The sequence below is a fragment of the Myiozetetes cayanensis genome, unplaced genomic scaffold (assembly GCF_022539395.1).
Source record: "Myiozetetes cayanensis isolate MyiCay16 unplaced genomic scaffold, myiCay2020 scf5-8, whole genome shotgun sequence".
Lineage (NCBI taxonomy): Eukaryota > Metazoa > Chordata > Aves > Passeriformes > Tyrannidae > Myiozetetes > Myiozetetes cayanensis.
This window is the reverse complement of record NW_026087742.1, coordinates 4,046,119-4,073,546: the sequence shown is the minus strand read 5'-3', so window position 1 is coordinate 4,073,546 and position 27,428 is coordinate 4,046,119. Positions and strand designations below refer to the sequence as shown.

The following is a 27,428-nucleotide window of genomic DNA, read 5'->3' as shown; positions in this document are numbered from 1 at the left end:
GACATTGTGCTGATGGCACTAGAAAAGCTGGACCGTGTGGCCCTGAGGGATGCAAATGTCATTGTCAGAGACAGGATTAAAATGCAGTTTCTCTGTGTTTCTTCTGTTCACACCACTCGACCAGTGACAATCATTCTTCCTTTTCCCAGACCTGCTCCCAATAAAGGGGACTGAATGTTGTGCCTGGCACAGCAAATTACCATTTTGGCTTCCACCACTGGCGTCACTTGGGGCTAAGGGAGGGGGGTGCGACTTATCCATCAGCACAGCAGGAGATGGGACACCAGCTACAGGAACACTGGGGATGTAGTATGGACCTGGCATGGCAGAGACTGGAGGAGGGTACCCAGCTTTTGCTGCTTTGCCTGCTACATACACTGAAAAAGAAGAATAACAAGAGTCAGTGTCACATCAGCCCCCAAGAGACCCACATGGTCGAAACCTGCACGTAACCAACACTGGTGACAACTCGGTAGGAGACAACTGGACAAATGAATTTAAAAAGGACCAACCTGAATTTCTCTAAGCCTCAAAGGGCACTGAGGGGAGTTTAAAAAATTCACACAGCAGGTTGGACAAGCACTGCAAGATGCCCAGAAAGACACTCAAGAGTGTTACAGCCACCACTACCATTGCCACGATTTAGTGGCAGTTCAGCTTTAAAAACAACTGATGACCCAAGCAGCAGGGATGAGGCTCATGAAACTTGACAGCTCTGACTGAGCCTGACCAGGAACCTTGCTGGGTTGCAAGGATTTTGCACTGTTGTAGAGCACAGCTGCTTTGCATTGCCAGGAGGAAGCCTCCCAGAATGCTCTTAGCTCTGACCCACAACATTCACTGACACAACAACAACTTTGGAATGGGAGCATGACACTTTGGAGAAGCAGACACAGCTGCCAAGGCAGGGAGGGCTCGGGGAATTACATTTGTAATTAACTTTGAGCGCTCAACCATTGAGTAATAGGTCAGATGCTTCACTCCCTAAGAACGAGTTCTTTAGCCAAGCAATGTGCTCAGGGCAAGGGAAGCATTACTAGCAGATTCTCCTCCTGTTCTGCCAGGGAGCAGAAGCAGTACAGCAGAAGATTTGCACCAGGCTTGGGCAGGGTCACTCACATGCCCGGGGACAGCAGCAGGACTCAGGACAGCAGGGGCAGCGGACGTAACAGCAGCAGCTGTGTGGGCAGCACTGGCACCAGCAGATCCCCACCAGGAGGAAGAACAGGAATGCCCCCAGGATCACTAGGCCCACAAAGACCCACTCTGGAAAACAAGGGGAGAAAAGAAGATACTTACAAGATTGCACATTGCTGTGGAAGGGAACGTCAGCAACATCCTCTCAACGGAGAGCACAGGGACAAAACAGACAGGTGAATAACAGAACTGGACTAACTCCCTGTGGGTCCAGGACTAGGTCCTCCTCTGTGTCCAAAGGGCACATGACAATGAGAAATGGAGCTACAGAAATGTGGTCCCTTCTGGCAGCACCTGTGGCTGGCTGAGACACAAGCAGCACAGAGGCAGAAGCTCCAGTTCCCCAGCCCAGAAACCCTTCACCCCTCAGCAGACCCATGAGAATGCCACAGGACGTGCTCCATTAGCATTTGGATCTCATCAAAGACTCATTCTTCTCAGCCATGTTCATGCCCTGCTGATGTGTTTGTTCCCTACCCACATTCTGGTTTTAATGGGACAAACTAGATGGTGAAAAGCATGCTATAAATAGCCCAGTAAACGAGCCAGGCCTGCCCCTTTGCAGCAAGGCCCACGCATGCAATTATTCTTTTGAATGTGCCGAGCGAACATCCCATTCAGGCGCTGCAGCCCGCCAGGAAACATAACAACCACTTTCCCCCCCCACAGCCCTCACTGAAGCCTCAGATGATGTCTGAGCCAAGCCCCAAAAGGGAGCAGCTGAAAAACACCCCACAGATGAAAGCAGAGAAGAGTCAGTCCACAAAAACCAGGATGGGGTTGGAAGGGGAACCCAGCCTGCTCTGGGGCAGCTCCCAGCTCTGCATCTGAACACTCTGCACTTGGCAGGGGATTGCGAGCACAGGGCTGCACCTACTGCCACATGGGAATTCCACAGACTAAGGGAATGATCAGTGAACACATCTGGACTGAGAAATTTCAAGATTCTGAACATATTGGAAGCCTAGAGTTGGTTTTATGCCAGAGAGATGCACTGACCTATCCAGAAGCCAGATCACCGGTGGGGAAAGACTCAAGGTGTTATTCAACCACCTTGTAAAAATGGTAAAAAAACAAATAAGGACATGGTGGGGCTGCTCTGCAGTGGAGTAGGATTTATCCCCACCCCAGAGAAAAAAAGCAGCAGACCACTGTTTCCAAAAGATGTCCAGAGCTCTCTAAGGCACCTCCTGGTACATTACTATCCAAGATGAAGAAGTATTGATACAAGGATTGCAGTGTGCACACAGAATCACGCTGGAAAAACAGTGCACCCCTCACCTGCATCACTAAGCTGAAAAGTCAAGGAAAAATGTTCCACTTGGACTAATCAAAACAGAATTTCTCCTAGTACTTAATAAAACACAAAAATAAGAAGGTGACATTTTTGATACATCCACAGCACTCTGTTTGAACAAAAGTATGATTCTTTGCTTAGCTGGAGTTTTCCTTAATCCTTTTACAAACAATTCCCCTTTTTTTAATGCCATTTTAAATCTAAAATTTAAAATTTCCTTTAAAAAATGTCAGTCAAAGATCTGGCACCTACGAATCAAAACACTTCATTTCAGAAGTGTGAAGTGAAATGTTTTCTTTTTTTCTTTTGAATATTTTATTTCTTTTTTGGCTGACATAGATGAATTTCATTTAACTTCGCAGTTAATTTTGGTCCCTGTGGAATTATTTTTTTTCAGTGAACTTACTATATGCTGAGAAGAATTCAGCTAACAAGTAAGGAAATGGCAGAAGAGAAGCATTCATGAATGGAAAAGCAAGAGCTGAGAGATTACTGACACAGTTCCTCAAGTGCCAGTTCTTGCAACTATTTTTCTTAATATTTGCATTATTTTCTTAATATTTGCATTATTTACCTTGACACAGAAATATAAGAATATGTTCTATATCTTGACAGGAAGTAGTAAGGATGCATTGTCAGTAAAGATCAAGACTGGGGCGTGTTGCAGAAAGAGTCAAGTGGACCTACAATAAGAAATGTGAAATGCAGCAATATCCTGAATTTCAAGGTATGCAGCAATACTTTCAAGGTCAGAGGTTCAAAGATTAAGAACAACTTCTGTTCTGAACAGGACATCATTAGTTGAAAACAACTGAAAAACAAGAGAAGTGATCCAGTATACTATTCCATCACATGGTAACTGCCACCAGTTATGCCATACAGCCACAAAAAATGGCAAACATAATCCTATGCCCAAAAAGGGAGGAATTTCCTGCAGCTTTAAGGAAATACTAATGCCATCATACAAGGTCTCCCCTCCATGTAACTTCATCTGAAGCTGCATAGTACGGCTCTGCTCATCTTTGTAGAAGAAAAGATGAATTTGAGTCAGAGCTGATGCAAAGCAGGGATCTGAGGGGAGGAAGGGACTCAGGAGCCTGCCTTGCATGAGGGGAGCTGGAGCTTCCTGCGTTAGTCCATTACAAAGAAGGCTGAGGGCAGATGGCTGCTGCCCATAAATATGCTAGGAGGACAAATGCAGGAGGAAAAGCAGGAATTAAAAGTTAAAGGTCTTACATAAATGGGCATGAACAGGCTATCAGGAATGTAGAGAGAAGGTAAAAGAAGCACATCAAAGAAAGCGATCCAATGGGAAAGAGAAAGGCTGAACCCAGATTACCCTGCTAAGCTTATGTAAAGGATGAAATTACATGGCTGGCAAGCAAGATGGCAAGCCAGCCTATCCTTTCCAGTCCTGTACTTCCTAACCTATGCCAATCTGAGCAGGGCAACCGCTCAGTGGCTTTTTCTTTTGTCATATTCTCATCTTGTCCTCTACAACCATCACGGATACAGAGAAGGTGGTGAAACAGAAGGTGGCATGACAGAAGTGGCCAGCCACAGCTATGAAATAAAGCTAAGATGCCAGATCTCCAGAGCTACTAGTGAACAGTTCACAAATACTTAAAAAAGGATAAAAGCCTGGTAGAAGAAAAAAAGCAGACACAGCAAGTCCATTGCAAGAGTATCTGGTCTCCCTGAAGACATCCTAGGAGTACAAAAGGGCATCAGATTAGTGTGTACCTTGCACGGGGCCAGATACTCAGCACCAGAAGTGGATGTTTGAAATCAGTGTCACAACCACTGGGACCTAGGAGTCAGGAACAACTTTACTTCACAGGAAATTAGACCATTTGCTTCTCTGATGACGTTAAGAAAACAGCAAAAGCACCTGCTGGCTCCTCCTGTATGCACAAAACTGAGATTCAGTTGTGTTCCTGACACAACTGTGCAACACTGGGATTCAAATGACTACCAAGCTGAAGTGCTATGTGTCCTTGCTGTCTCGAAACTACTGGTTTGTGCTTGCAGAAGTACCTGCTTTTGTTTGTTCAGGTAACAGGCAATGCTAACAGCTGAAAAGTGTTTTGCTCCTGCATCTTACTCCTTCTTGTTTACCCCTGCAGCAGGGGTATCAGAAAACACACAAGAATTTTATACTCATTCAATAAAATTGCAAATAACAGGGGAAAAAAGTGTTAGGCAATAGAGAATCAACTGCTGCCTATGCTGAAAAGACCAATCCCTCTTCTGCCATGCAGAAATTCCAGGGAGGTTTGGGTTACACTGGAGGTGGGTGAGTGTCTGCCTTCTCTCCATTTGCATCTCTGTGACAAGACTCGAAAACAGCTTCACACATTTATGTGAAGTCAAATTTTTGCACAAATGTGTGAAAGAAATGCTCCCCGGGCACCATCAGGGAATGATCAGATGACTCAAGAGCTAAATGTTCTCACAGCTTTTCCCTTTCAAGGACAATCTGTTGCACAGTCTCTGCTTCCTCTGCAAGCAGTGCCAGCACTGGTGGCTCTCGCTAGTTTGGCTAGCAAGGGATCTATCATGGGCACGGAGCTCCCACATCTGCTCCAACCACCTGGTGTTACCGAGATGGTGCCCTGGCCATGCAGCACAAGAGGGGTCGTGTCACTGATAGGCAGCTAACCAGTGTTCTGTTTCTAGCACCTCCTGTGCCACCATCTGTGGCAATGACTGTAGCAGTGCCACAAGGCTGGGTCTGGAGAGCTGAGGTTACTGCACAGGGGCAGCTGAGGGGCAGAGCCACAAGGGGCTGTTGAGGTCTCGTGGGCTGGAGTTTTGTGCTGGGGGAGAGCAGAGAGCCTGACACAAAACCTCCCCAAAACAGCACTGGCATTTCTGCTCTCACACTGATCCTGACATGACATCAACCATCTCTGTACTGGCTCCCAGCATGGCCCAGCATCACCTCTCTCAGATATGAACCCAACACGCTTTCCCAGTAAGTGACAGGTTTTCTCTCTTTACCCCAGATAAAACACACATACAAGTGAAATGTATACCACATAAAGATGCTGCAGGAGGATAAACAGACAAGATGACAGAGGAATGGGTGTTGAAGGGTGAAATGACTGAATACCTGGCATAATCTCCACAGCAAAACTGGGTAAGAGATCAGCAAGCAGCCCTGTCCTGCCTAGAAAAGACAGAAGGAGGAGAACAAGGAAGAAAGGTTACTTCAAGAAAAACACACTCCCCAGCCCCTGCCTTAGCCTCCAGTTCACTTCCTCATCAGCCCACTTGAACTCTTGTGTTATGTGAATTCCTATCAACCACAGATGTCATCCCGCTCGATGCCCGGTGTCTGCCTCTGCACTTCTGCCATTTCTGTGTCCTTGCATTTTATCTTTATCAGCAGAGCTGGGGGGAAAGAATCTGGAACAGAGCTTCTCCAATCTAGGCACAAAATGACAAGAAAAAGGAGTCCCTTTAGCATGGTTACATGGTAACATCTTTCTGATGATATGCTCTACACATGCAAAAAGCTCCTGGAAATACACAACAGCGCTCAAACAGAAGGACTTTGTTTACTTTTGAAATGTACTGATGTAGTTTCTGTGGATGTAAAACATCTTTAGCCCAAGGCCATTGATAAATCAGACACATGCATCCAAAACCCGTGGGTGCTACTCTCCCTGTGGGGCTCTGCAAGTGCACAGACAGCTCCAGGAAAGAAACCTTGAAGCATGACTGTGCCTATGTGCTAATTATTTGGAGACGCACGAGGAACTTGGTGACACTGTGTCATAAAGCCCAACTTCCAAGCAAAGCAAACCAACCAGGAGAGGATTTGTGTAGAAATTTGTGTGGAGTCACTTTGCAAAAGGGGAAAAGGTAAAAAAAAAAGGCAAGTCAACTTTTAAATTTAGAGCCAAATACAAACAAACAAAATCCAAGCCCAAAGGCAGCTTGGTCCTATTTGTTTTGGCACTGAATGTCTGGGATATTTCCAATGCACAGCAAATACCCTGCCCAGTGTTCAGCTATAATTTACACACACCTGCATGGGCAGAACGGCCGTGCAGCTGTGCTGTGAACTCTGTTATAGAGCACCGGGATCATGCTGGGATTTTTAAAGACATGCACAAGACAGGAGAGCTGCACTCTGAAGAGGGACACACACTGTGGGTGTAATGTAACAGGCACAGCTATGGGTAAGCCAATGCAAAAGTGGTAGAAAGCTACCTTTAACCTCCCCATAGGCCCTTCAGGTCCTGCACTAAGCAGCACTCTGACACAATGATGAACTGGATCCCAAGTTCCTGGGCCTCTAGCCTGTCCTTGAAACATATTACAGTCAAATTCCCACCATCCGTTTTTTCTCAGTGCTTCAGCAGAGGCCCCGTAGAGATCTAAAATCCACAAGGAAGCCTGCTGGAGTCATAATGAACATACTCTGAGTGCAGGCAGTGCTTTGCAGCCATTTGCAACTCATCAAAGGTGACCAGTACTCACAGTAACGCCCATCATGAGGAGGTGGTCCTGAACTCTTAGCAAAAGATCGCATGGTGATGTTTCACATAATTGTTCCTCATTTACCACTTTGAGGGAGGGCTCTTGCCATCAGTCCACTGCAACGTTTTCATCTACATTTACAAAGAGTTTCATGACATTCTTTGCAGTCCATTTTCTGCAGGGATCAAGTGTCCAAACCACTTATGACTAGCATGTTATGGGAACGTGCTCCTGTATGCCTTCTGCTCACAAAACAGATGGACATGTATACAACATATGTGTGGCTTAAATTTTGGGTGCCACAGGTGGGCTCCAGACACGTGCACCAAATGCATGCCTTGTAAGACAGTGTCCTAGATTTACAGTATGTTTCACATGCATGTTAAATATATTCCTTATTTTCATCAACCAAAAAAAAAAAAAAAAAAGGCATTTCTTTCTTTCACAGGCCTCTGTGTGTGTGTAAGTGAAGAGCACACACATGAACCACACGCATGGAGAACATATGGGCAGACATGAGCACGTAGCTTGCCTCCCAGGTGTTATCATCTCTGCACAAGCTCACATGCAGCCCTAGTCTGAGAGCATATGCCAATGGACAAATAGCTGGAGGTATACAGCTAATTAAGGGCTTGAATTCATGTTAACAAAGGTAAAGGAGTGTCACCTATAAAGGGCAAAACCTCCATCTCAAACGGCCATCACCAAATAGCTGCCTGCTTTATTTTGAATCTACCTGAAGAGCCTTGAACTCTGCTAGTGCTGGGTCTTATGGTACCTTCTGATCCCCAAAAGGAACTACATGACCGAGGAAGAAGCATCCCTCAAAAAAAACCAGTGCCTGAGAACTTGGTAAGTCATTATGAAGACAACCAAAGTAGTTCCTCTGTGCTACCTACAAGCAGTGAAGTATTTCCCTGCTTGTGCAACCCCACTCAGTTCATCAGAGCATTGCCTGGGGAATTTGGATCACTGCCCTAGCAGCGGGCTCACACAGCCCTGGGGGCCCCAGAGCCACCAGCAGGGATGAACAAAGCCTGGGAGGACCTGAGGCAGCAGTGAACACCACCACAGCTCAGCCTGACCTCTGCTGCCTCGACTATCTCAGCTGACAGCCAGTGAGCACAATGTCTCCTCTGCACTGCCATGCCCCCAGTAGCTTTCCACAGCTCTGCCCCTTCCCCACCCTGGGCTGAATTAATTCTCTGCTAAACCTTCCCCGCACTATTTGTTCAGGGAAGGCACCAGGCCGAGGCTGGCCGCGGTTACCCCAGCAACGGGAGGCTCCCGCCATTGTCCCTCACTGAAGGTGGCTTTCCTCACTCTGCTGCTGCTGCCAGCAACAAGTGGAACAAAACCCCCCATCCTGGCTGCCAGCAGGCACAGGGACCGGGCAGCTCCAGAGGGCAAGGATTGCCACTGGCTCTCGTCTCCTAGCCTGTGCAAGCCTGGCCCACACATGGGCACACCCCAGAGCCAGGTAGTGGCCAGCAGAGGGGATCCTGGGACAGCACCCCAGTGGGTTGCGCAGTGCCCAAAACACAGGGAGCAGGGTCTCTTTTTGGACCCATGGCTGTAACACCAGCCAGGACGTGGTCACAGTACCCCTCCAGCTCTCTATGCCAAGGATGCTGCTTCCATGGGTGTTAAGCTCACCTCACTTCTCTCATTTTTTTTAAGGAAACTTTAAGATGGAGGCTGGGGCTAGATAGCAATTGGTGGGGAGGAAACAATTTAGTAGAACATCCTGCCAACAGACCATCTGGCCACACCTCATCTGCACAGCAGCTCTGCCCAGCTGAGAAAGGGCTGCAGGCACTCCAAGACGCAGCTGGGCACCGCTGCTGAGTCACAACTCTGTGCTCCCACCCATGAGAGCTACGTGTCCTCTGTGCAGGCTCCCACCACCGAGCTCCAGCAGACATTCCCAGGGGAAAAGAGTGAATAGAAAATGGCCCCGTTTACCAGGGTTGTCCCAGGTGACTGTGTCAGAGCTAGGAGCTTGTCCTCATTCCAGAAAGGATCTGGGACACAGGCCATCTCTATTCCCGCTACGCTGCTGTGGGGCTTTACCTGCCCGAAGTGGCCTCTCACCAGGCACCTCACACGCCCCAGACCCCAGCCAACCTTGAAGTGCCAGGGAGCTCATGAGCCCCCTGGGAGCTCATGGCAGAGCACAGCAGTAGAGCACAGGAGGAGGAATGGGAGAGGAAAAGCTGAGGGGATGATGCAGAGCGGCTCCAGGAGGTGCAGAGACACAGCAGAGGCGAGCGAGGACAGGAGTTAATACACAGGAGGCAGGCAGGTGACAGAGCGGGAGAGCAAATAGCAGCAGATCAGGGAAGACCTGGAGTCAAGCAGACAATTAGCAGAGAGTCTGCAGAGAAGAGACACAAAAATAATTAGGGTAAGTGGTGCAGCTGAAAAGAAATGATGGCATGAATAAAGTAGGCGCGGGTGCAGTCAGGAACACGGCAATTGGGTAAATACGGGAACTATGTATAAATGTGATAAATACTGTGTAACTATGGGAATAACTTTTGAGCATTTTTCCTGTTTTAAGGCTGCTTCTGCAGCCCTACCCTGCTGCAGTGGAACCACGGGATGCAGCAGCTACAGAGGGAACTATTTCCTTCTCAGTGGTGGAAAGATGTGCCAAGCCATGCTACAGCAAGAGGCCCCTGGCACGGGACACTGCCCTGAGGGGAGGCTGGAAAACATAAAACAGGAAGTGTGGCCCTTGTAAATCAGATACTTTTCCAAGGAGGCTGCTGTGAGATTTATTGGGAGAGCACGGCTCTGCAATGAGTTCCTCTGTGCTCCCTCTGCTCAGAGTAAACTTCATCCTTTCTTCCCATCCTTCTCTTCAATTGGAGGGAGAAACAGCAGCAGCCACTTTTGGAGATCAAAGTTTTAGCAGGCAACAAAGACCTCCAAGGAGGCTGTTGCCATGGCTACCTTAGTAACAGAAGCCTTTTAATCACACCAGTCTCCTTTGTGAGCAGCGTGTGGCTGTCACTGGCAAATAAGGAGGAAAAGGGGTAAAAAACCTTGGCAACAAGTAGCACTTCTAAACGGTGTGAAATAACTAACTAGTAGTAGGCTGGGCTAGGGGTCCTGGAACCAGATTACAAAGACAGCAGCACAGTGGTCTGGGGCAGTACCCAATGAGGATAGGATGAGCACTCTGGGGGTAGGAGGGCATGATTAGCCTTCCTGGCATCAGCAATTTTCCTAGGATTTTTAAGTGGAAGGCTCCTGTGCCAATCACTTCCCTCGCCTGCTGGCACCACCCACCTTGAGTCCTGAAAGTGCACCTCAAGGTCGGCAAGCCCTCTCTGGTGAAGTTCCTTCCAGCCATCTCCCCAACTGAGATCTGGCCCTCTCGTCCCAACACGTGGCCAACAGCACCAATATCTCTGCCAGCTCCTGTGACCCATCAGTGGCTCAGATGCTACTGGCAGCTTTTCAGCAAATCAGAGCAAAATCCTAAAACCAACGTCTTGTAAGGGAGAATTTTGCCAAGAACTTTTCGATCTCCAAAATCGTGTCAACTTTTATAATACAGTTCCTCCTGGCACAGAAGAGACTCCAAACCTGGCTATATTTATGCCAGCCATTGAGTCACTTTGCTGAGTAAGAATTGCCTTATTAGCATTGCACACCGTACACAGTAGAGATTTATCCTCTCTGAAAGCCAACACATGTCTCTATTAGTACATTAATTACAGTACAATTTGCTGTGTGTGTATGTATCTACATTCTTTCCTACCTATAGGTGTTAAGATTTTGAAAAATTTTGGGTTTAGCCTGTATAGATACTGGCTGGTAATACAAACTACCAAAGTTGTCAGTTAACCCTTGTTAAGTGCTCTCTTCGGAAAATAACAAAAACCTCAAGTGCTAATTGTTGTTGTTTAAAGGACAACAGTGGGAGAAGCTGAAGGTTCTAAAAGGTTTATCTGGGGAACTGATAAAAAACTGATAAACTGTCAGCCTGATCTTGATGCCTGGAAAGGCTATAGAACAAATAGCCTTGGAAAATTATCTTAGGCGCAATCAGATGGCAGTTACAGGACAACCAGAGGACCAGATCCAGCCAGCATGGGTTTACAAAAGGCAGGTCCTGTCTGATCGACCTTATCACCTTCTATGACCAGGTGACCCACTTAGAGGATGAGGGTAAAGCTGTGCATGTACCCTGGACTTCAGCAAAGCCTTTCACACTGTCTCCCACAGCATTCTCCTGGAGAAGCTGGCAGCCCACAGCTTGGACAGGGGCACTCTCTGCTGAGTTAAGAACTGGCTGGATGATCCAGCCCAGAGAGTGGTGGTGAATGGAGTTACTCACCTCGAGCGCTGTGTCCACTTCTGGGCCCCTCTCCACAACAAAGACGTTGAGGTGCTGGAGCATGTCCAGACAGGGGCAACAGAACTGGTGAAGGGTCTGGAGCACAAGTGTTAAAAAGAGTGGCTGAGGGAGCTAGGGCTGTTCAGCCTGGAGAAAAGGAGGCTCAGGGGTGACCTTACTGCTCTCTACAACTGCCTGAAAGGAGGCTGTAGACAAGTAGCCTCTTCTCTCAGGCAACTAGTGACAAGACAAGAGCCAATGGCCTCAAACTGCACCAAAAGAGGTTCAGGTTGGATATCAGGAAACATTTTTTCACTGAAAGGATGGTCAGGCATTAGAATAGGTCACCCAGGGAAGTGGTGCAGTCATCCTTGGAGGTGTTCAAGAAACAACTGGACATGGTACTTGCTGAATTACTTTGGTTGACAAGGTGGTCATCGGTCAAAGGTTGGACTTGATCTTTTCCAACCTTAATGATTCTGTGATTAATTATAAAGTAGCATTTCACTAATACATAGTTTATATAGTATTTGCTGCCCAAATGAAGGGGAAAAGAGCACAGGCAATAGATGTCTAGCAAACCACACAGATCACTACCCAAAGTACCAAACCAACAACTGGGATTAGTGGAGCCCTTTCCTGCATCTTCCAAGAACTTGACAGGTCCTTGCAAATGAAGCCACTGTTTCATGAAGCATGCCTAAGCTACGAAAACTCTCAGAATGCAAACATTGCTGAGCCTGCGCAGACCTACACATCTCAGTGTACCCACCTGTGCCAAGCTGTACCTACCTACAGCCACTGCTCTGTAGCTGCACCAGCCCGGCAAGGAGCAGCACAGCAGCTCCCACAGGACCCTGCACCTGGTTAGTAAAAAGTCTGGCTCTTGGGAAGGCTTACTGGGTTATACACAATCCCATGCAATTAAGTTGGACAGCTTCCTGATGTGAGAAGGTCACATGAAGAATGGGGTGACACTGCCCTGTACCTCCAGTAGGAAGGGTACTGCAGGCACCCTGCACCCACTGCACTGGTACACAGGCAGTTACAAAGACTGCAATGAATTACTTTACTGAAGCCCACTGACATTCTCATATAAAAAGCAGTACACAGGGGCTATGAATAACAACATGATTAATAGCACTGTGTTTCAAGAAGCAGGACACTAGCTGCTAGCTACTATGACAGAAACGTACTTTTTAAAATTTTGGATTCAGCCTTTCAGATTCAATCACATTAGTTCTAAAAAATAAAAACATATAAAGTTGCAAATGGATTCACTAGCCCCTTGCTGTAATGTCAGCAAAGGTTCTACAGTTCTAGTCAAGCACATGAGTGCAGAGAGCATCACTTGGCTCCTGCTGTGGAATTGCTAAGCTCTGTCCAGTCCTGCTGCAGCAGAAGCAGAGCTCATCCAGCTTTCACCACACTCTATTTGGAGATTCTCTATTTGGAGATTCCAAACACCATCAAAATACACAAATAGCAGAGAAGCACAGAATCATTTAGATTGGAAGAGATCGTCAAGTCCAACCTATGACCAAACACCACCCCATCGGCCAGACCATGGCACTGAGTCCAGTCTTTCCTTCAACACTTTCAGGGATGGTGACTCCACCACCTCCCTGGGCAACCCATTCTGCTGTTTAACAACCCTTTCCGTGAAGAAATTCCTTCTGATGTCCAACCTGAACCCCCCAGGCACAGCTTGAGGCCGTGTTGTCTTGTCCAGTCACTTGTTGCCTGAGAGAAGAGACTGACCCCCAGCTTGCTACAAGCTCCTTTCAGTTAGTTGTAGAGAGTAGTAAGGTCTAAAGTATGTATTTTATATATAATAAATGTGTAATCGTACTTTTTATTTAAATTCTTTCCTTACTCTACAGGAGGTTCACTACTAGTTAATCTCCTCTTGTGTTTCTGAGGCACAGAGGCTACTCTCCCTCTTCCCCCACCTGCACTGATTCCATCAGAGAGGGTAAAGACCCTGACTAAGCAAAAGCCCCAGACTGGTCTTCTCAGCAAAACACATAGTAAGCACATGCCTAACATCAGGTATGCTTTACAAATCCTATCAGCTTTGCTGAGCGCAAATGGATATAAATAAATGCTTTCACGCTCTTCTGAAATAGGCCTGAAATGAAGACAGCGCATGGGATTCTCTGATGCTACCTAAAGCTGACCAGCAGCTCTGTGTGTCAACATGACACATCCAGGTGACAAAACCCAACATGCAATCCCATCACGACCCAGGCTGACTGGCTGAAGAGTTCACTGGTAGTGTCAGTGACTGCTTCCCTAAGAAACAAGAAATACTGTAACTTGCTCAGGTTTTGGATTTTGCTCCAAGTTGTGATAAAGCAGCTTTTGATGGATTTTTTAAGGTGTGATTCACTGTATAAAAGCAGGACTCTCCACTTTTAGCTGAACAAACTTCCATTGATTTATCAGGTATCTACCATTTTTGCCTCTCAGACCTTTCATGGCTTCTACGTGCTGTTAAACTGCCCTGTCCAGCAACATCTCAAACGTTCTGATTTTTCTATCACCCCAAATGATAATATGACAATGCTCTACTCAAAATTCTAATTTAAGCTTAAGTCATGTAGCAACCCCAAAATAAGCAATGTAAATTATATCTGAAAGCCCAGCCTCAGCAGAGAGCAAACAGCAGTGTGCTGTGGGAATCATAGTGTCTCTCATGCACCATCCCTTCACTGCTCCAACCTAACAGGGAATCTGAGTTCAACCCAGAGAGCAGAAAAACAGCAAACCAGAAAAACAGTAAACAAAACCCTTTCACCACGTTTCCTAGGACTGCAGAATTGCTCCAATCTACCTCTGTACCCAGTGTCTCCCTCCAAGCAGTGGCATGAAATAAAAAATGCCCCAGAAAATGCCAGTATTAAGAAATGGTATTTTCACCACTGGCTGCTTTATCCTCTAGCCATCAATGGGGAGAGATAAAGGAAAAGGAAGGAAAAGTAACGGCAAAGGCAGAAGGAAAAGAATAAGGTGGGAAGGGGGATGGAGGCAGGGAGGGAAGTAACCCTGGAATTGCACCAAAAGCTGGAATGTTGCCTCCGTACACACTACCCAGGAAAAGAAATACTCACAAGCTGCGCCTAACAGCATGAGGCAGAACAAAGTATGCCCACAACAAGTCTGCTTCATGCTGCTGCCAAACTTGGCACGAGTGCTGCACACAGTGCAAGGTCAGACTCACAAGCTGAATAGAGAAGCAGATGTGGTCGAGGGTAACACAGAATAAGCTACGTGTTTCCTCCCAGCATAACACAACAAACTGGTAACAGGGACACCAAGCCATCTCCAGAGGAGGGGATTTCTATGTTTCCTCCCCACATAATCTTCTGTACACACCAAAAACCAGATTCTTCCTGTTACCATGGCACTATTTCATCACTGGTGTCTGAGCACAGTTGTAGACACACAAGAGGAAGACACCAAATCCTGGACAGGAAGGTGGAGAAGAGACAAAAATTCAGCAGCTCATCACCACATAGCCCCAAACAGGTCCTCTGTAGAGGGTATGTAACAGCTACCACTGCCATGTGGCAGAGATAATGTCACCTGAGCTCACACAGGTCAGTCCTGGGCCTCGTATTAACTGGCATGGGTTTAGACAGACAAATGACACTTTCCTGGAGGGACCAGGCTGACTTTCCACTTTCTGACCTTCCATTCCAATTGCCCATTGCTTGACCAACCTCTGAAGGGGCGAGGAGAGGTGATTCAACCATTCAACCTGGTTTACTTTGTGATGATAACTACAGCTCCAAATACAAATGCCAATTAAACTCTGGCCTCAGGCAGATGAGCAAGGGCACTTGACAGACTTGTTCTGCCATATGCTTCCACACATCACCTAGACACTATTGGCCCAAGTTTTTTAACATTTCCTTCCCAGGATGTACAGAATCTGTACGACCAAGAACCATACTGACTAGACAAATGTTGCTATCAGCAGGTCTGAGGGAGAGTTGGGAAAAACTCATCTGAGGCATCTAGGGTTCAACTACTACAGCTGGCTCAAGGCACATCAATGAATGTCCTTGAAAGGCCCATTCCACTCTGCTCTTCTCCTCTAGCTGGGATGGGTGCTTTCCTGACCTTTACAGTGAGCTGGACTGTAGAAGCCATCACTGAAAGCTAACCCTGCAAATATGAAAGAAACTGATCCTGCTCACCACACTCCTCAAGGGAGCTTAACAGAAACAGAGCCAAGCATGCATACCACGCAGAGGGCAGGTCCTTTCAGTAGCAGCACCAGCTCAGACCTGACTGGGGGGACTATGAAACTGCACCTCTAATCGGTCAAGTAGTATTAGGCAGACAAAATAACCTCCCAAACTGACACACCTAACCCAGTACTTCTTAACATCCTCACAGGTCAGAAAAGTGGGATGAAGGGAATGTTAAAAAGACAGCAAAAACCATAGGATTTGCTGTCTTCTGGGTGTCTATTTTTAAAAGACTCTGTCTCAAGTGCTCGTTTTGCCACAAGTTTATTGTTTTGCACCTTAAAAACAAGGGTTCTGACTTTCCATAGCCCTGCACTCTCTGCATTCACTTTCGCCTGTGCAATGTGTGAGCGGTGTGGGTGTAAACACTACTATTCTGGTTTGGTAGCATTTGCCACCCACTTTGCCAAGGTGTGAAAGACTGCACAAGGTGCAAGGCAATGGCGAAGATGCTGTTTTACACAGCTCCTACACCCATAGTAATATGGTGCACAGATACGCAGAGAGAGTGAGAGGGTAGAAGGAAAGGTGCATCAGGTATCTGCTGAAAAAGCAGTGTGACAAGAGGGCTCACCCAGCACAAGCAGCTCCACTGATTCTTCATTCTTGCCCTCCACGTCATCTGGTGTGATAATAAGGCAGTAGTAGAGCCCACTGTCTCCCCACATCAACTTCCCAATCTGCAGGTCTGCATCTGGAAGGCAAAAAAAGAACAGTCAACCTTTCCCTCCAACACCTAAAAGAAAAATGAAGCATTGAATGCACAGTGTCCACCCCTGTGTCCCAAATTCACTTAATTTCCTTACTAAGAACAGGGGTTAATCTTATCCTGAACATCACAGTATTCAGGAAAAAAAACAACAGGCTCGGGACTTCGAGCTGCAGGTGGGAAGATAGATAATGCTGCAGAGGCGACTCTGCAAGTGCCAAGAGCAGAAGGGGTAACTAGTGTCACTCTCTATCTTCCTCCATGGCCTGGGGTCCCAAAATATTTACGTCATTAAAGAAGGGCTTAGACATTGTCTCCCCTACAGCACCTCAATCATCTGCCAGAGGTTACATAGAGACAAAGGAAAACACTCCTCCTTGCTGAGGTTGATCACACACTCTCCACTCCAAAGAGTCTCCACTTCTGGCTAGGAGGTCTCCTGAGCCATGTAGAAACCTTTTAGTTTGGAGGGACAAGGTTTCTCGCACAGCCTTCCAGACCAAAATGTATCGGGATGCTGACACCCCTCATCTCCACCCAGCAGGACTTTGCCCCACAGAAATCTCCTCTTTTCTCACTGCCCATGGCTGTGTGGCTTCAGATTTGTTATAGGTTAAGTCCAGGACTGAGCAAACATGAGGTGTAGGATAATTTGAGCATTTTGGAACTGGGAAAAAAAAATCAGTGGTATTTGTAAGGAAGAAAAACCTAACCTGCAGAGACTGAATTCACCTCTCGCTGGAAATCTCTAGATTTCCTTTGTTAAGGAAAATTGATATACAGAATAATATACAGAAGCCAGGAATGAAAACATTGCACTTTGTTGAAGGGAAAAAAAGAATTCTGTATCTGGGTTGGAGACCTATATGGAGACAAAAGAAAGTGTCAGAGGAAATTACCTTTGGGCCTAGGGTTGGTTGGCTGGCTGAATCCTGAATGTCTGACATACAATACCTTCCCATAACCTTTCCTAAGGGAGTTAACCGGACAATTACTGCCAGACTCCAAGTATCCCAAATTGCTAAGGGTCCATTCCAGCCCCCACCAAGCATGACTGGTGTAGGAGAGTTACCGTGGACAATGCTGACATCTCTTTCCTTATAGAAGTCCCCTATAGTGATGGCAGATCCTTGTTTGGAGGCCACGACACGGACCGTTCTTCTGCTGTCCACACAGTCCAGGTAGGGATCCCAATCCAGGTTCCTCTTGCTCATTGTTTGTAACCCAGAGGTCACCATTCCCAAAGCTTCTCCCATCCGGTCCTGGCAATAAGATTTGTACCTCCACTGCACCACAGCTGGCTGGGTGGAAGAAGTGGAGAAATGGCAGCGAAGCAGAGCAGGCTGAAACAGCATGGCCACCTTCTTCTTCTCAGGCACAGTGACCTGCAACCCTTCCACCTCAGCTAAAAGACAAAAACATGAGTATCATATGCCTTGGCACTGCTTGAAGAGGGAGCTACTGCATTTTATCACAGCATCATTCTCCCCACATACATCAAACTGCCCATCTGGTTCAGGTGTTAAGGTGCAATATTCCTCAATGTATGTTGTAAGTATGGATGTTGGCAGCACAATTAAGTTTGCTTTTTCCCTAGCCTACAGCCACAAATAAAAATACACCATGATGGGACTGAAGGCTCAAATGTAGCACCCTTACATTGCAGAGGCCCTAACACAGTGGTGTGATGATTCACAGGTTCTGTGGCAGGTTCACAGATAAGGAAGAGGTATTTTAGGGATGGCCATGCTTCACTTCTACAGCAGGTCTGCCAAGAGGTCAGATTCCAAGTTCATAACAATGCTACTGCAGAATAAGTCACCCCCCTCCCAATTTCAGTGGCATTACACTTCCTCTTTGTAAGTCAAGCAACACACAGTGCCTGACCCAGCCTGTTGTGCACTGGTGCCCAGTTAGTGCTGCTTGCTCTGCCAAACTCTAGAGATGCACGAAGGAGTGGATCCAAATCAGACAGCTCATCCCAGGGCTGGCAAGCAGCACTGAGAAAAATTGCTCCATGTGGGAGGTGTGGAGAAAAATGGCCCAAACACGCAAGTTTTTCACATTCCCAGGGAGGAGAGGGATCTCAACATGTAATGTTTATCTACCAGATGACAGGAGAGCTGCAGCCTGGAGCTCTGATGTATTAAGGCCACAGAGAAGATGCATGGTAGTGCTGCCACATCCCTGTGTAGTTTAGGGAGAAGAAAGAGTCAGTGTGCAATGTCAGCACAGAGCCCTTGGGAGAGTGAGGTACTTCATCTACCCCCAGGGAAAAGGCCAAAACTTCCCCTGCACGCCCTTCACTGCTTCCCTCCTTGTGCTGCAGGCAGCAATGACTGAGAGCACTTACACAACACTGGAGAAAAGGGAACCAGAGTCAGTATTGAAAATACTGGTGATGGCTCTCTACACCCAGTTCACACGCACCCCAGAGCAGTGCACAGCGAAAAAGAGGACAAGACACAAAAAACATTCAAGAGAATAGAGCAGAAGAGAAAGTTTACACAACATCTGGAGAAGAGACTGATGGACTTCGGGAAGCTTAGGGAGGAACAAAAGACTGAGGACAAATAAAGGCTTCCTCATGTTGGGAAGCAATAGAAGAGAAGTGAAAATGCCAAGAAAGAAGAAAACCGACAGAGTAAGAATAGAGTATCAGGGTTAGTATAGGAAGCAGAAGGATAAGCAGGATGACAATCATGGAAGCTTACATTCAGCTGGAAGAAACTGAAGAAGGTGTGTCAGCCCAGGTCAAAATAATTTCAAAGGACTGGAGTTGCAAGAGATTAAGAAATGATATAGAGAAGAGAGGAAAAGGAGTCAGCAAAAATAACCCACCCACTCCAGAAAGTGGAGATGAAAAGGAGATGGAAGTTGGCCAAAGAAAATGAAATGACAGGACGTATATTTAGAATGGGGGAAAAAAAGGCATAGACTAAAGCACTGGAGCTTGAAGCAGACAGAGAGCAATAAATGCATCAACAGTATGACAACAGCAGGCATGAAGAGACAAGGTCAAGTTGGAGACAGCTGCAGACCTGAAAAGCAAAGGCAAGCAGAGATTGCACAACCAGGATTCAGAACCAAAGGAAAGTGAAGAGGTTGGAACAACAGCGAATGTTAAATTCAACATTTTATCTATGTCCAAACTACTAATCCCAACAAAGTCTAAAAATACCACTCAGGATAAACCCACAGCATGGACAGAGCCTAGGGGAAAGCTTATTTCAGACAGGCAAGATGGTCCCTGACACTAAAAAAAAGTTACTGATCTAGGCAGGATTTGACGATGGGGACTACTATGTGAAGGCCCGAAGTGCACAGGGGGGCTGTGGCATTTGCACATAAATGCTCTATTATGCACAAAACAAATGCATGACATCATGGATATAGTGCTTGTGCCACATGGAAGCTGCACAAGAGATACTAGTTCTGCCAGAAGCACTTGGACCCAAATCCAAACCCTGAAGTGTGGGTGTTCTCCAGAGTACCACCAAACACAGCTGAGAGGCAGGGCCATGAGGCCGCTCCTGTGCTTTCCCAAGGCACAGGCGAAGAGATAATTCAGGAAGTGGCCACTGGGACTTTTTCTGCCAGGCCTCCTCTTCCCAGGGACCAACCATAGGGGCTGTGTGGCATTAAGGGAATGACAGCACATGCTTCTCAAGGTGAACCAAGTGGTGATGTCTTAGTCTCTCCTCTCCAGAGATTTGTGCTTTCTGGGTTGCATCTGGATGCAACAGACATGACGAACACCTTGAAAAAACAAATGGGTCCAGGTCAGACCTATGTCTGGCAACTCTGTGCCTGACCCCTCACAGTCTGAGGCCAAAGCCAGCATGTGACATGAGCTGATCAAGTGACTCATCACGTTACCTCAGCTTCAGGGATAAAACAGTGACACACTGAATATTTAAATCTTTCCCTTGTGAACCAAGTACACTGCTTAGTAAACACTGTGCTTTCAGCTAACCATGCACTGTATCCCTCCTTCCCTGTTAATGAGATTAATGAGTTTGGCAAGTCAGGACTGCTTTAATAAATGATTAGCTGAGCTTTAGCAAATTCTCATCTGACTAACTTTCCCCACCCTACCCCCATGTGAATGTCTATATCAAGAAAATAAATGCAGCTTTTGGGAGAACATAGGAATCTTTTTTCTAGATGATTCTTTTTCTAGCTTTTTGGAGACGTGCAGAAAATTATCTGGCATCTTCTATATACTATCCCAAGCTCTTTATTAACTTCTGAAGTATTATTTTTGGATTCTTTCCAGGAATAGCATTTAAGAGCAACACAGTGCCTCAGACTGAGAGCCTGGAGCAATGGAAACTTTAGATCTATTTAAGTCAAATTATATACAATTATATATGGCTGAACTGGGAAATGATACACCTGTTATTTCCTCTGCCAAAAAAAAAAAAAGACTGGAATTGATTCATGGAGCACATCACTGCTGTAACAGTGTCCATCAAAAAGGCCAACAAGATGTCTGACAGCCCAAAGACAAGATGGTGTCTTTACATGGATCAGTTATGTCCATGCACAGGAGTTATAGTGGCCTGCTTAGGACCTCCTCACCTTCAAGAGGAAACCGTGACCTCAAAAAACTTCAAGAGATTAGCCAAGATAAGAAAAGCCTCAGATGTATCACAGGGCAGAACTCTGGGTTGTTAATGTAGCAGAGAAAAAAAGTGAAATACGTGAAAAATAATGACAAGCCGAGTGACAGCACCTTGGTAGCTTTGTCTAGTTTAATATAAGTAGGACTGAAAAGAAACTGAATTGTGTTGTGCTATGTTTTGATTAAAGCAGACAGAGCAAGATTAACCTTTACTTCAAAACCATCACAGAAATGCAATTCCTGCACTCCAGAGAAGCAACCAGTTCATTGTGAATTTCACGTTTGAAGTTTTATTAGAAAAAAAAAATCTAGCTTGTGGGAGTACTGTAACCATTTTGCTTTCCTTTCTTCTTGTTCTCCTAAATCCTCAGAAAAAGGTCTGAAAATATTAATCAAGTGCACCTTAAAAACACAGATATCCTTAGTCCTAGAAAATTAAAAGAATCCATGGTTTTGTGTGCCTGTACGTATATATATACACAGTCCCAGAAAAAAAGCTTAAAAATAATCACACTTTAGAAATATAACTGTATGGGTTCTGTCTGCTTCAACTGGAAACATGCATTCATCTCCTCTCTCTGATTCTTTTCCTAAACTATCCTCAGATTATGCATTCAAACTATGCAATCAACACTACACACAAGCTATCACTAATACATTTCACTGGTGATTAAAACAAATTCCAGGAAGTGAATAGGGGATATTTGTAAGGGCGCCTTTGAGCCCTGTGAGTCTGATCTCCATAAGCGCCTTCCCTGAGCAAAAGGGAGAAAGCAACTGGGAGGTGATAAGTGAGACTTTTGCTTTGCCCTTGCCCTCCAGAGAAGCCTATGCCTCCCTGAGGTGAAATGAATGCCAGGAAGATTTACCTCCGCTACACAGCCTTAAGTTAGCCTCTATTAATAGAATCATAGAATGGTTTGGGTTGGAGGGGGCCTTAATTATCATCTAGTCAGAGTAAAACTGATCTAAAGCACCAATCCCTGTAATGGCAAAGCCATGTACTGTAGTGCAGCCTAACAGGTCTCAGGCTGCATCCTTCTGGCACACCAGATTTGAGTCCAAGAGAAGGCAGGACACATTATTCTTCAGGTCTATTCTTCAGGTCAGGATGACTCTTCCTACCTACTCCTAGGCCATACCTAAGGGCTTCAGCAGAAAAGCATACACGCATTGGTAAGAGACAGTGCCCTTAGGGCATGGCTTATAACACTTCCCTGAACAAAATAAACTGTTGGGCAAAAGGATCTTTGTTTACTGCACCTTGGCTAGTATGCATCATTTAGAAACGTCCTTTCCCCCACTGCTGAATACTGGCACATCATCCACGCTTTCAAATGTGGCTCAAGCCTGAATGAGGAAGTGCAAGACCTGGACTTTGAGATCGGAAAGTTAGAGATGATAAACAGATGTGTAAACTGATGAATGGAGAGCCAGTGGGATCACTAGGACTGTGTTGTACAGATTCTTGCCTACTCAAGCTGGACTAAATCCAATCCATGTAATTTATCAGCAAAAGCCATCACCATCAGATCATGTTGAGTGCCTTTTGGGAAATGAATTGGATGGCTTGGTCTGGTTCCTATCAGAGTTGTGTTCTTAGCTACATGACCACTAATTGTGGTCATGTAAATGCATAGTTCTGGTTTTTACAGCTCCACAGTAAAACCAAAAATTTCAGCTCTCTGACTGTTTAACCTGGAAAGGGGAAAGCCAAAAGCAGCTGCAGAAAAGCATGGCCCTGCACACCCAGCACAGAACCTCAAAAAAAGAAAAACCAATCCATGTAGAACAGCCCAGGCTGTGCAAATGGACTGGACTATTCCATGCTCTTCCCCATTCTCTGTGGTGCTGCTCCCAGGTACCCCATGCTCCTGACTTTGGTCTCTCTTCATCAGTTTCCCTGTGCTCCTTACACTCCCTTATGACCTGCCCCTTTCATATATTCACAAAGGTCACTCCAGACGTTCTCAGGTGAATTATCTCAGCTCTGGCCACCAGATCAAATCCACCCTCTCTTATTACTGTTTGAAAGATGTTACTTTTGTCAGATGCTTCATGATTTACAGTGTTGGTTCAGCATCCCAGAATTCATGCTCAGAACTATCACCCAGCAACTGATCCCCAGCACACCTGAGAACAAAGGAAAATAGATGGGAAGAGCCTCTCAAAGCTTTATAACACCAAGCATTAACACCTGTCCTTGGGATAGCGTTGGGATATCCACTGGTGCCAGTCCCACTCAAGGTGATCTCACAGGAATAGAAAGTAAGAAAAATGTGAGATTTCTTCTCAGTTATGCTACACGTATGCTCTGTGAAGCCAGGAAAGGGAAGTCAGATGAATATTTTGTATCAAGACAGAAGAGACAGTCTATCCATCTCCCTGCTTTCCAAGAAGTGTGCTCAGTTGGCCAGGAAACAGCAAAGCACAGCTGTGCTCCAGCATGCCCCCTCAGCCTGCTCTCCTGAACTCTGGCTGGGGATGTTGAGGTATAAATACACCCACCTCTCTACTACACTATTGCACTGCAGTGGCTCGTCTGCATAGGGAAAGTAAACAGGGACTAAGCCCTAAATTACTGGTAAGAAATTACTTAGGAGAGAGAAAAGACCCCATTTCAACATGGACTGTCTTCTAATTGTAATCTTTCCAAGCTTAGTCCAAGTTCTGAGGTGGAAAAATATCGTTCTGCTTGTTCTGTACGTAAAACTGGAGCTCAGCCTCCAGTGCAACACTTCTCTCTAGTTTTAATTGCATTAGAAATTACAGCATTATTAAGAAAAACAGTAAGCACAAGGAGAGAAATTCCAGAATTAAGCTGCACTTGGTAGTTTACAAAAACCAGCTTTACACAGAGCCTTAAGGACACTTGGCAAATTGTATCTTCTTTCTATAGAATGAGAACACAGTCCCACACATATCTTAACCTGTGTGACCTCATAGGAAGGAATAAAGGACGACCTGCTCTTCATCCATTTGCTGTTGTTACTAAAACACTAGCTTTAGAAATGTGGGAGAGCAGGACAGGAGGAGGAGAAGCCAAACCAAATCCATTGTACCTCAGGAAGGAGTTTTTGAAATTGCAGTAGGAACTCACAATGCACAAAACCAAACAAAAGATAAATGCAAGAGCCAAAAATTAAAGACAAACAAAGGACAGAGAGGAATTACTGCTGGGAGGAAAGGAACTGCAAGTGCTGATTAGAAATTTCTCAGCCCACCTCGAGAAGGGAGGAGGGGAGAGAAGGGGACAGAGAGCCTTCTCTTTCATGCTCTCTTTTGTCTCCCTGCTTCCTCTCCCCCATCTTGCACTCTTGTCTCCTACCCCGGCCCCTCCACCTCCCACCCCCACTTCTCTTTCCGAGAGCAGAGTGCACCACTCGGGCTGGATTAGGGCTCCTTACCTTGATGCAGACCTTTCATTCCTTTGCACAGCCACTGGGGAGAGGAAAATCTTGAATCCATGTTTGCTAGCCTCTCCTCCCTTTCAGTGTACACACACATTCACAGTCACACAACTTGGCTTATTTGCTTTGTCTCAGCTATGAAAAAGGACAGTAGCACCTGATTTATTGCTGGGCAGCAGTGGCCAGAGGCTGGGGAGGAGCAGGCGAGCTCTGGCTGCCTCCACCTCTCAGCACGCAGCTGTGGATAACCTGTTGCCTCTGGAAGCCTGTGCCCACTGGCTCTCGACTGCACCAGCAGCACGCAGAACTGCCTCAGAACCCCAGGGCTAGAGGAAACGGGAAGGTTTTCCTATTACTGCAGCACCTCTCTCTCTCTGCATTGACCCTGCGTGCTCCGAACAGCGGTCGCTGCCAGGAATCGTGAACTACCTTCGATGGAGGGAGGAAAGTGTCATCAGCCCAGTCTTTTAGCCTGATGGAAAAGTCCTGATCTAGCCGCACATGTCCTTCTTTAAAAAGGAGAAGGAATGTAATGTCATGTTTATCTTCACCCTGTACTCCCTTCCCAGTCCCTGGATGCTGTTTTATCAGCTCACTACTATGGCTAGTGGGAAAGCAGTGGTAGTTGTGAGTGCGCTGGCACTCCAGACCAACTAGGTAAAGCAGGATACATTTGGAAGCAGCCAAACGGCAGGGAGGGAGGGAGGATGAGCTGGAAGCTGCTGAAGCCCTAGATGAAGCCGTGAAACCCTGGAAGGGAGCAGTAGGCAGGCATCGGTATTGAAGATGACTCAGAGTGAAAAAGCAAGGAAAGGGGTGGGTGGGTGGTGGGAGAGAGGTGTTATGACTAAAAGCCGAATTTACTGGTTGTGAATACTAAATCTGAATAGGAAGAGGGAAGAGGCTGAGGTCTTCTTTGTGGGATACATCGGTGGCAGTGGGAAATATATGTCACTTAAACCAAGTGTGTCTGTTTCTTTCAGCCAGTAACCAGCCTGCCTGGCTAAGTCATGCTGCTGCAGCTTTTCCTAAAGCCTGCTGCTCCTGCCTGTGCCTGGCTGCTGCACCGGCTCACAGGAGACAAATTTCTGTCCCTCAAAGAGGGCTCCCTCTTTCCTCCCTGATTCCCGGCTGCCCCGCCGCTCTCATTCTCTTCTAATCCTTCTCTTTTCCTCGCTGTTCAGGTCTCAGACCCAGCCCCTTTTCAGCTTATTCCCCCTGCCCTCTCCCCCTCTCCGCTCTCCTCCCCGGCTCCCCTCCCCCTGGCTTAGGGAGGGAGGGCTCGCCCGACGGGCAAGAGGTGGTGGGCGAGCTGGGCTGTGGGGGGCAATCCCATCCTGCGGTCACAAGGCCTGGGCACAACTGCACCGTCACGGGGAAGGCCCCCCTGGAGGCCGGGGTAGAGGCAGGGCAGCCCCCTGCTCCCGCACCTTGTAAGGACGGCGTGTGCGGTCAGGACACCGGGTAAAGGAGAAGTTCCTGCGATTGTTCCCGGCCCGGCACGGGCGGGCGAGGGGGAGTCGAGGATTTGTCGCCATCCCTCCTGCACCGCGGCCGAGGACACTCCAGCTCCCTCGCTTTCCAGCTACCTTCCCGGGCCGGCTCCCACCTTCCCCGCCGCCTGCGCGCTTTTCTCCCGCCGGCCCCGCGGCGAACAAGCGGCCCCAGCGCCCAGCGGGCCACGCGGAGCGAAGCGCAGGGGCCCCTCGGACCTGCCCCCAGAGCCCCTCGGACCTGACCCAGGGGGCCCCGGGCACCGCTTCCCCCCACGTCCCCAGCCCCCCTCCGCGAAGTCTCCGCAAACTGCACCGCGGGACGCCCTGGAGCGGCCTCCACCCCACGCCGGCTCCCTCCGCCGCTGTCCTCCCGCAGCATCTCCCCAAACCCCCCATTTTCTCCCTAAAGAAAGCCGCGGAGCCCGGCAGGCTGAGCACGGCACGGGCACGTCGGGGCCGCCGGGGCGCCCGTGGCCCTACCTGCGATCCACAGCAGGACAATCCATCCCAAGACGTGTCCATCCATCTTTCCCAGTGGTCCAGGCGACGCGGGGCGGGAGGGAGGGAGAGGCGCGGGGGCGGCCCCGCTCGGGCAGCCGCCTCCCCCAGCGCCGGCCGGGCTGGCGGAGCGGTCGCGCTGTGTGGCTTAGCTCCTGCTCCGCTCCTCCCCCGCCGCCGGTGCCCGCGGCCGCCCCCGCGGCTGTCCGGGCGCGGGAGGGGGATGCGGCTTCCCAAAACGGCTTCCCGAAACTGCTTCCCTCCCTCCCTCCGGCGAAGGCGCGTTTCGGTTGCCAGGTGCCGCTCCTCAGCCTACGGGCACCCCGGCACATTCCTCCGCAAATCCTTCAGCCCCCACCCCCTCCGGCATCCCTCCACTTCTTAGCGAGGTTCTTATAACTTCTAGTAAGCGCTGAGCTGTGGGGTGTTAAGTTGTCGTGCCAACGTGATACTGGGAGGGGATGGCATTTTTTGGGGGGAGGAAGGGGACAGCCAACTAGATTTACAGCTAAAAATGACACTTTAGAATATAGATGTTGCTTGGAAATTAAATGCTCCTGGCCACAATGAAGCCACATGGATACACACACAAGGTACTGAAAGGTTTTAAAAATTCTGTGAAAACTTAATAAGTCAGTGGAATTATTAATAAGCCTAGAACTGGCTAAAATAGCATCATGCTTCCTTTGGTGGCTCAGCACCTTCCAACATGGCACTCACCAGCACATGTTTGTTGTTCACCCTCAGGCATTTTTCTTGCAGGGGCTTGGCTGGTGTTTGTAACCAAAACTGGGATGATGCAGATACAAGCGATCCACATGGGAGATGGGAGTAGTCTTCATCTCATCGGGAATCAGACAAAGAACATGAATAATTCTGATTTTCCTAATGCAAAGCACTGCTAAAAGGGTGCACAGGGGTGCCTGCAGTAAAACTGTACAAGCTATTTTCTTTCTAGCAGGTATTTTCCAGGTGCCTGTAGATCCCATATTTTGCTTCTCAGACCAAACTTCTCTACAGGCAAGATAAGCTTATTTTAAAAAGTGTGAATGGAAAAAGATCAATAATTTCTGAGTGAAATAGCATGTTTGCT

General features: G+C 47.4%; 1 protein-coding gene across 1 annotated transcript in view; it reads right to left on the bottom strand.

Annotated features, from left to right (window-relative positions):
- ILDR2 (immunoglobulin like domain containing receptor 2) overlaps window positions 1-26,499 on the bottom strand; it is a 52,915-nt gene extending 26,416 nt beyond the window's left edge. The window contains 6 exon segments of the mRNA XM_050331365.1: window positions 201-377; window positions 1,120-1,266; window positions 5,610-5,666; window positions 16,170-16,289; window positions 17,377-17,709; window positions 26,318-26,499. Of these exon segments, the coding sequence (XP_050187322.1) occupies window positions 201-377; window positions 1,120-1,266; window positions 5,610-5,666; window positions 16,170-16,289; window positions 17,377-17,709; window positions 26,318-26,363 (880 nt within the window). The 5' untranslated portion in view covers window positions 26,364-26,499.
- Between the last annotated feature and the right edge of the window lie 929 nt (window positions 26,500-27,428).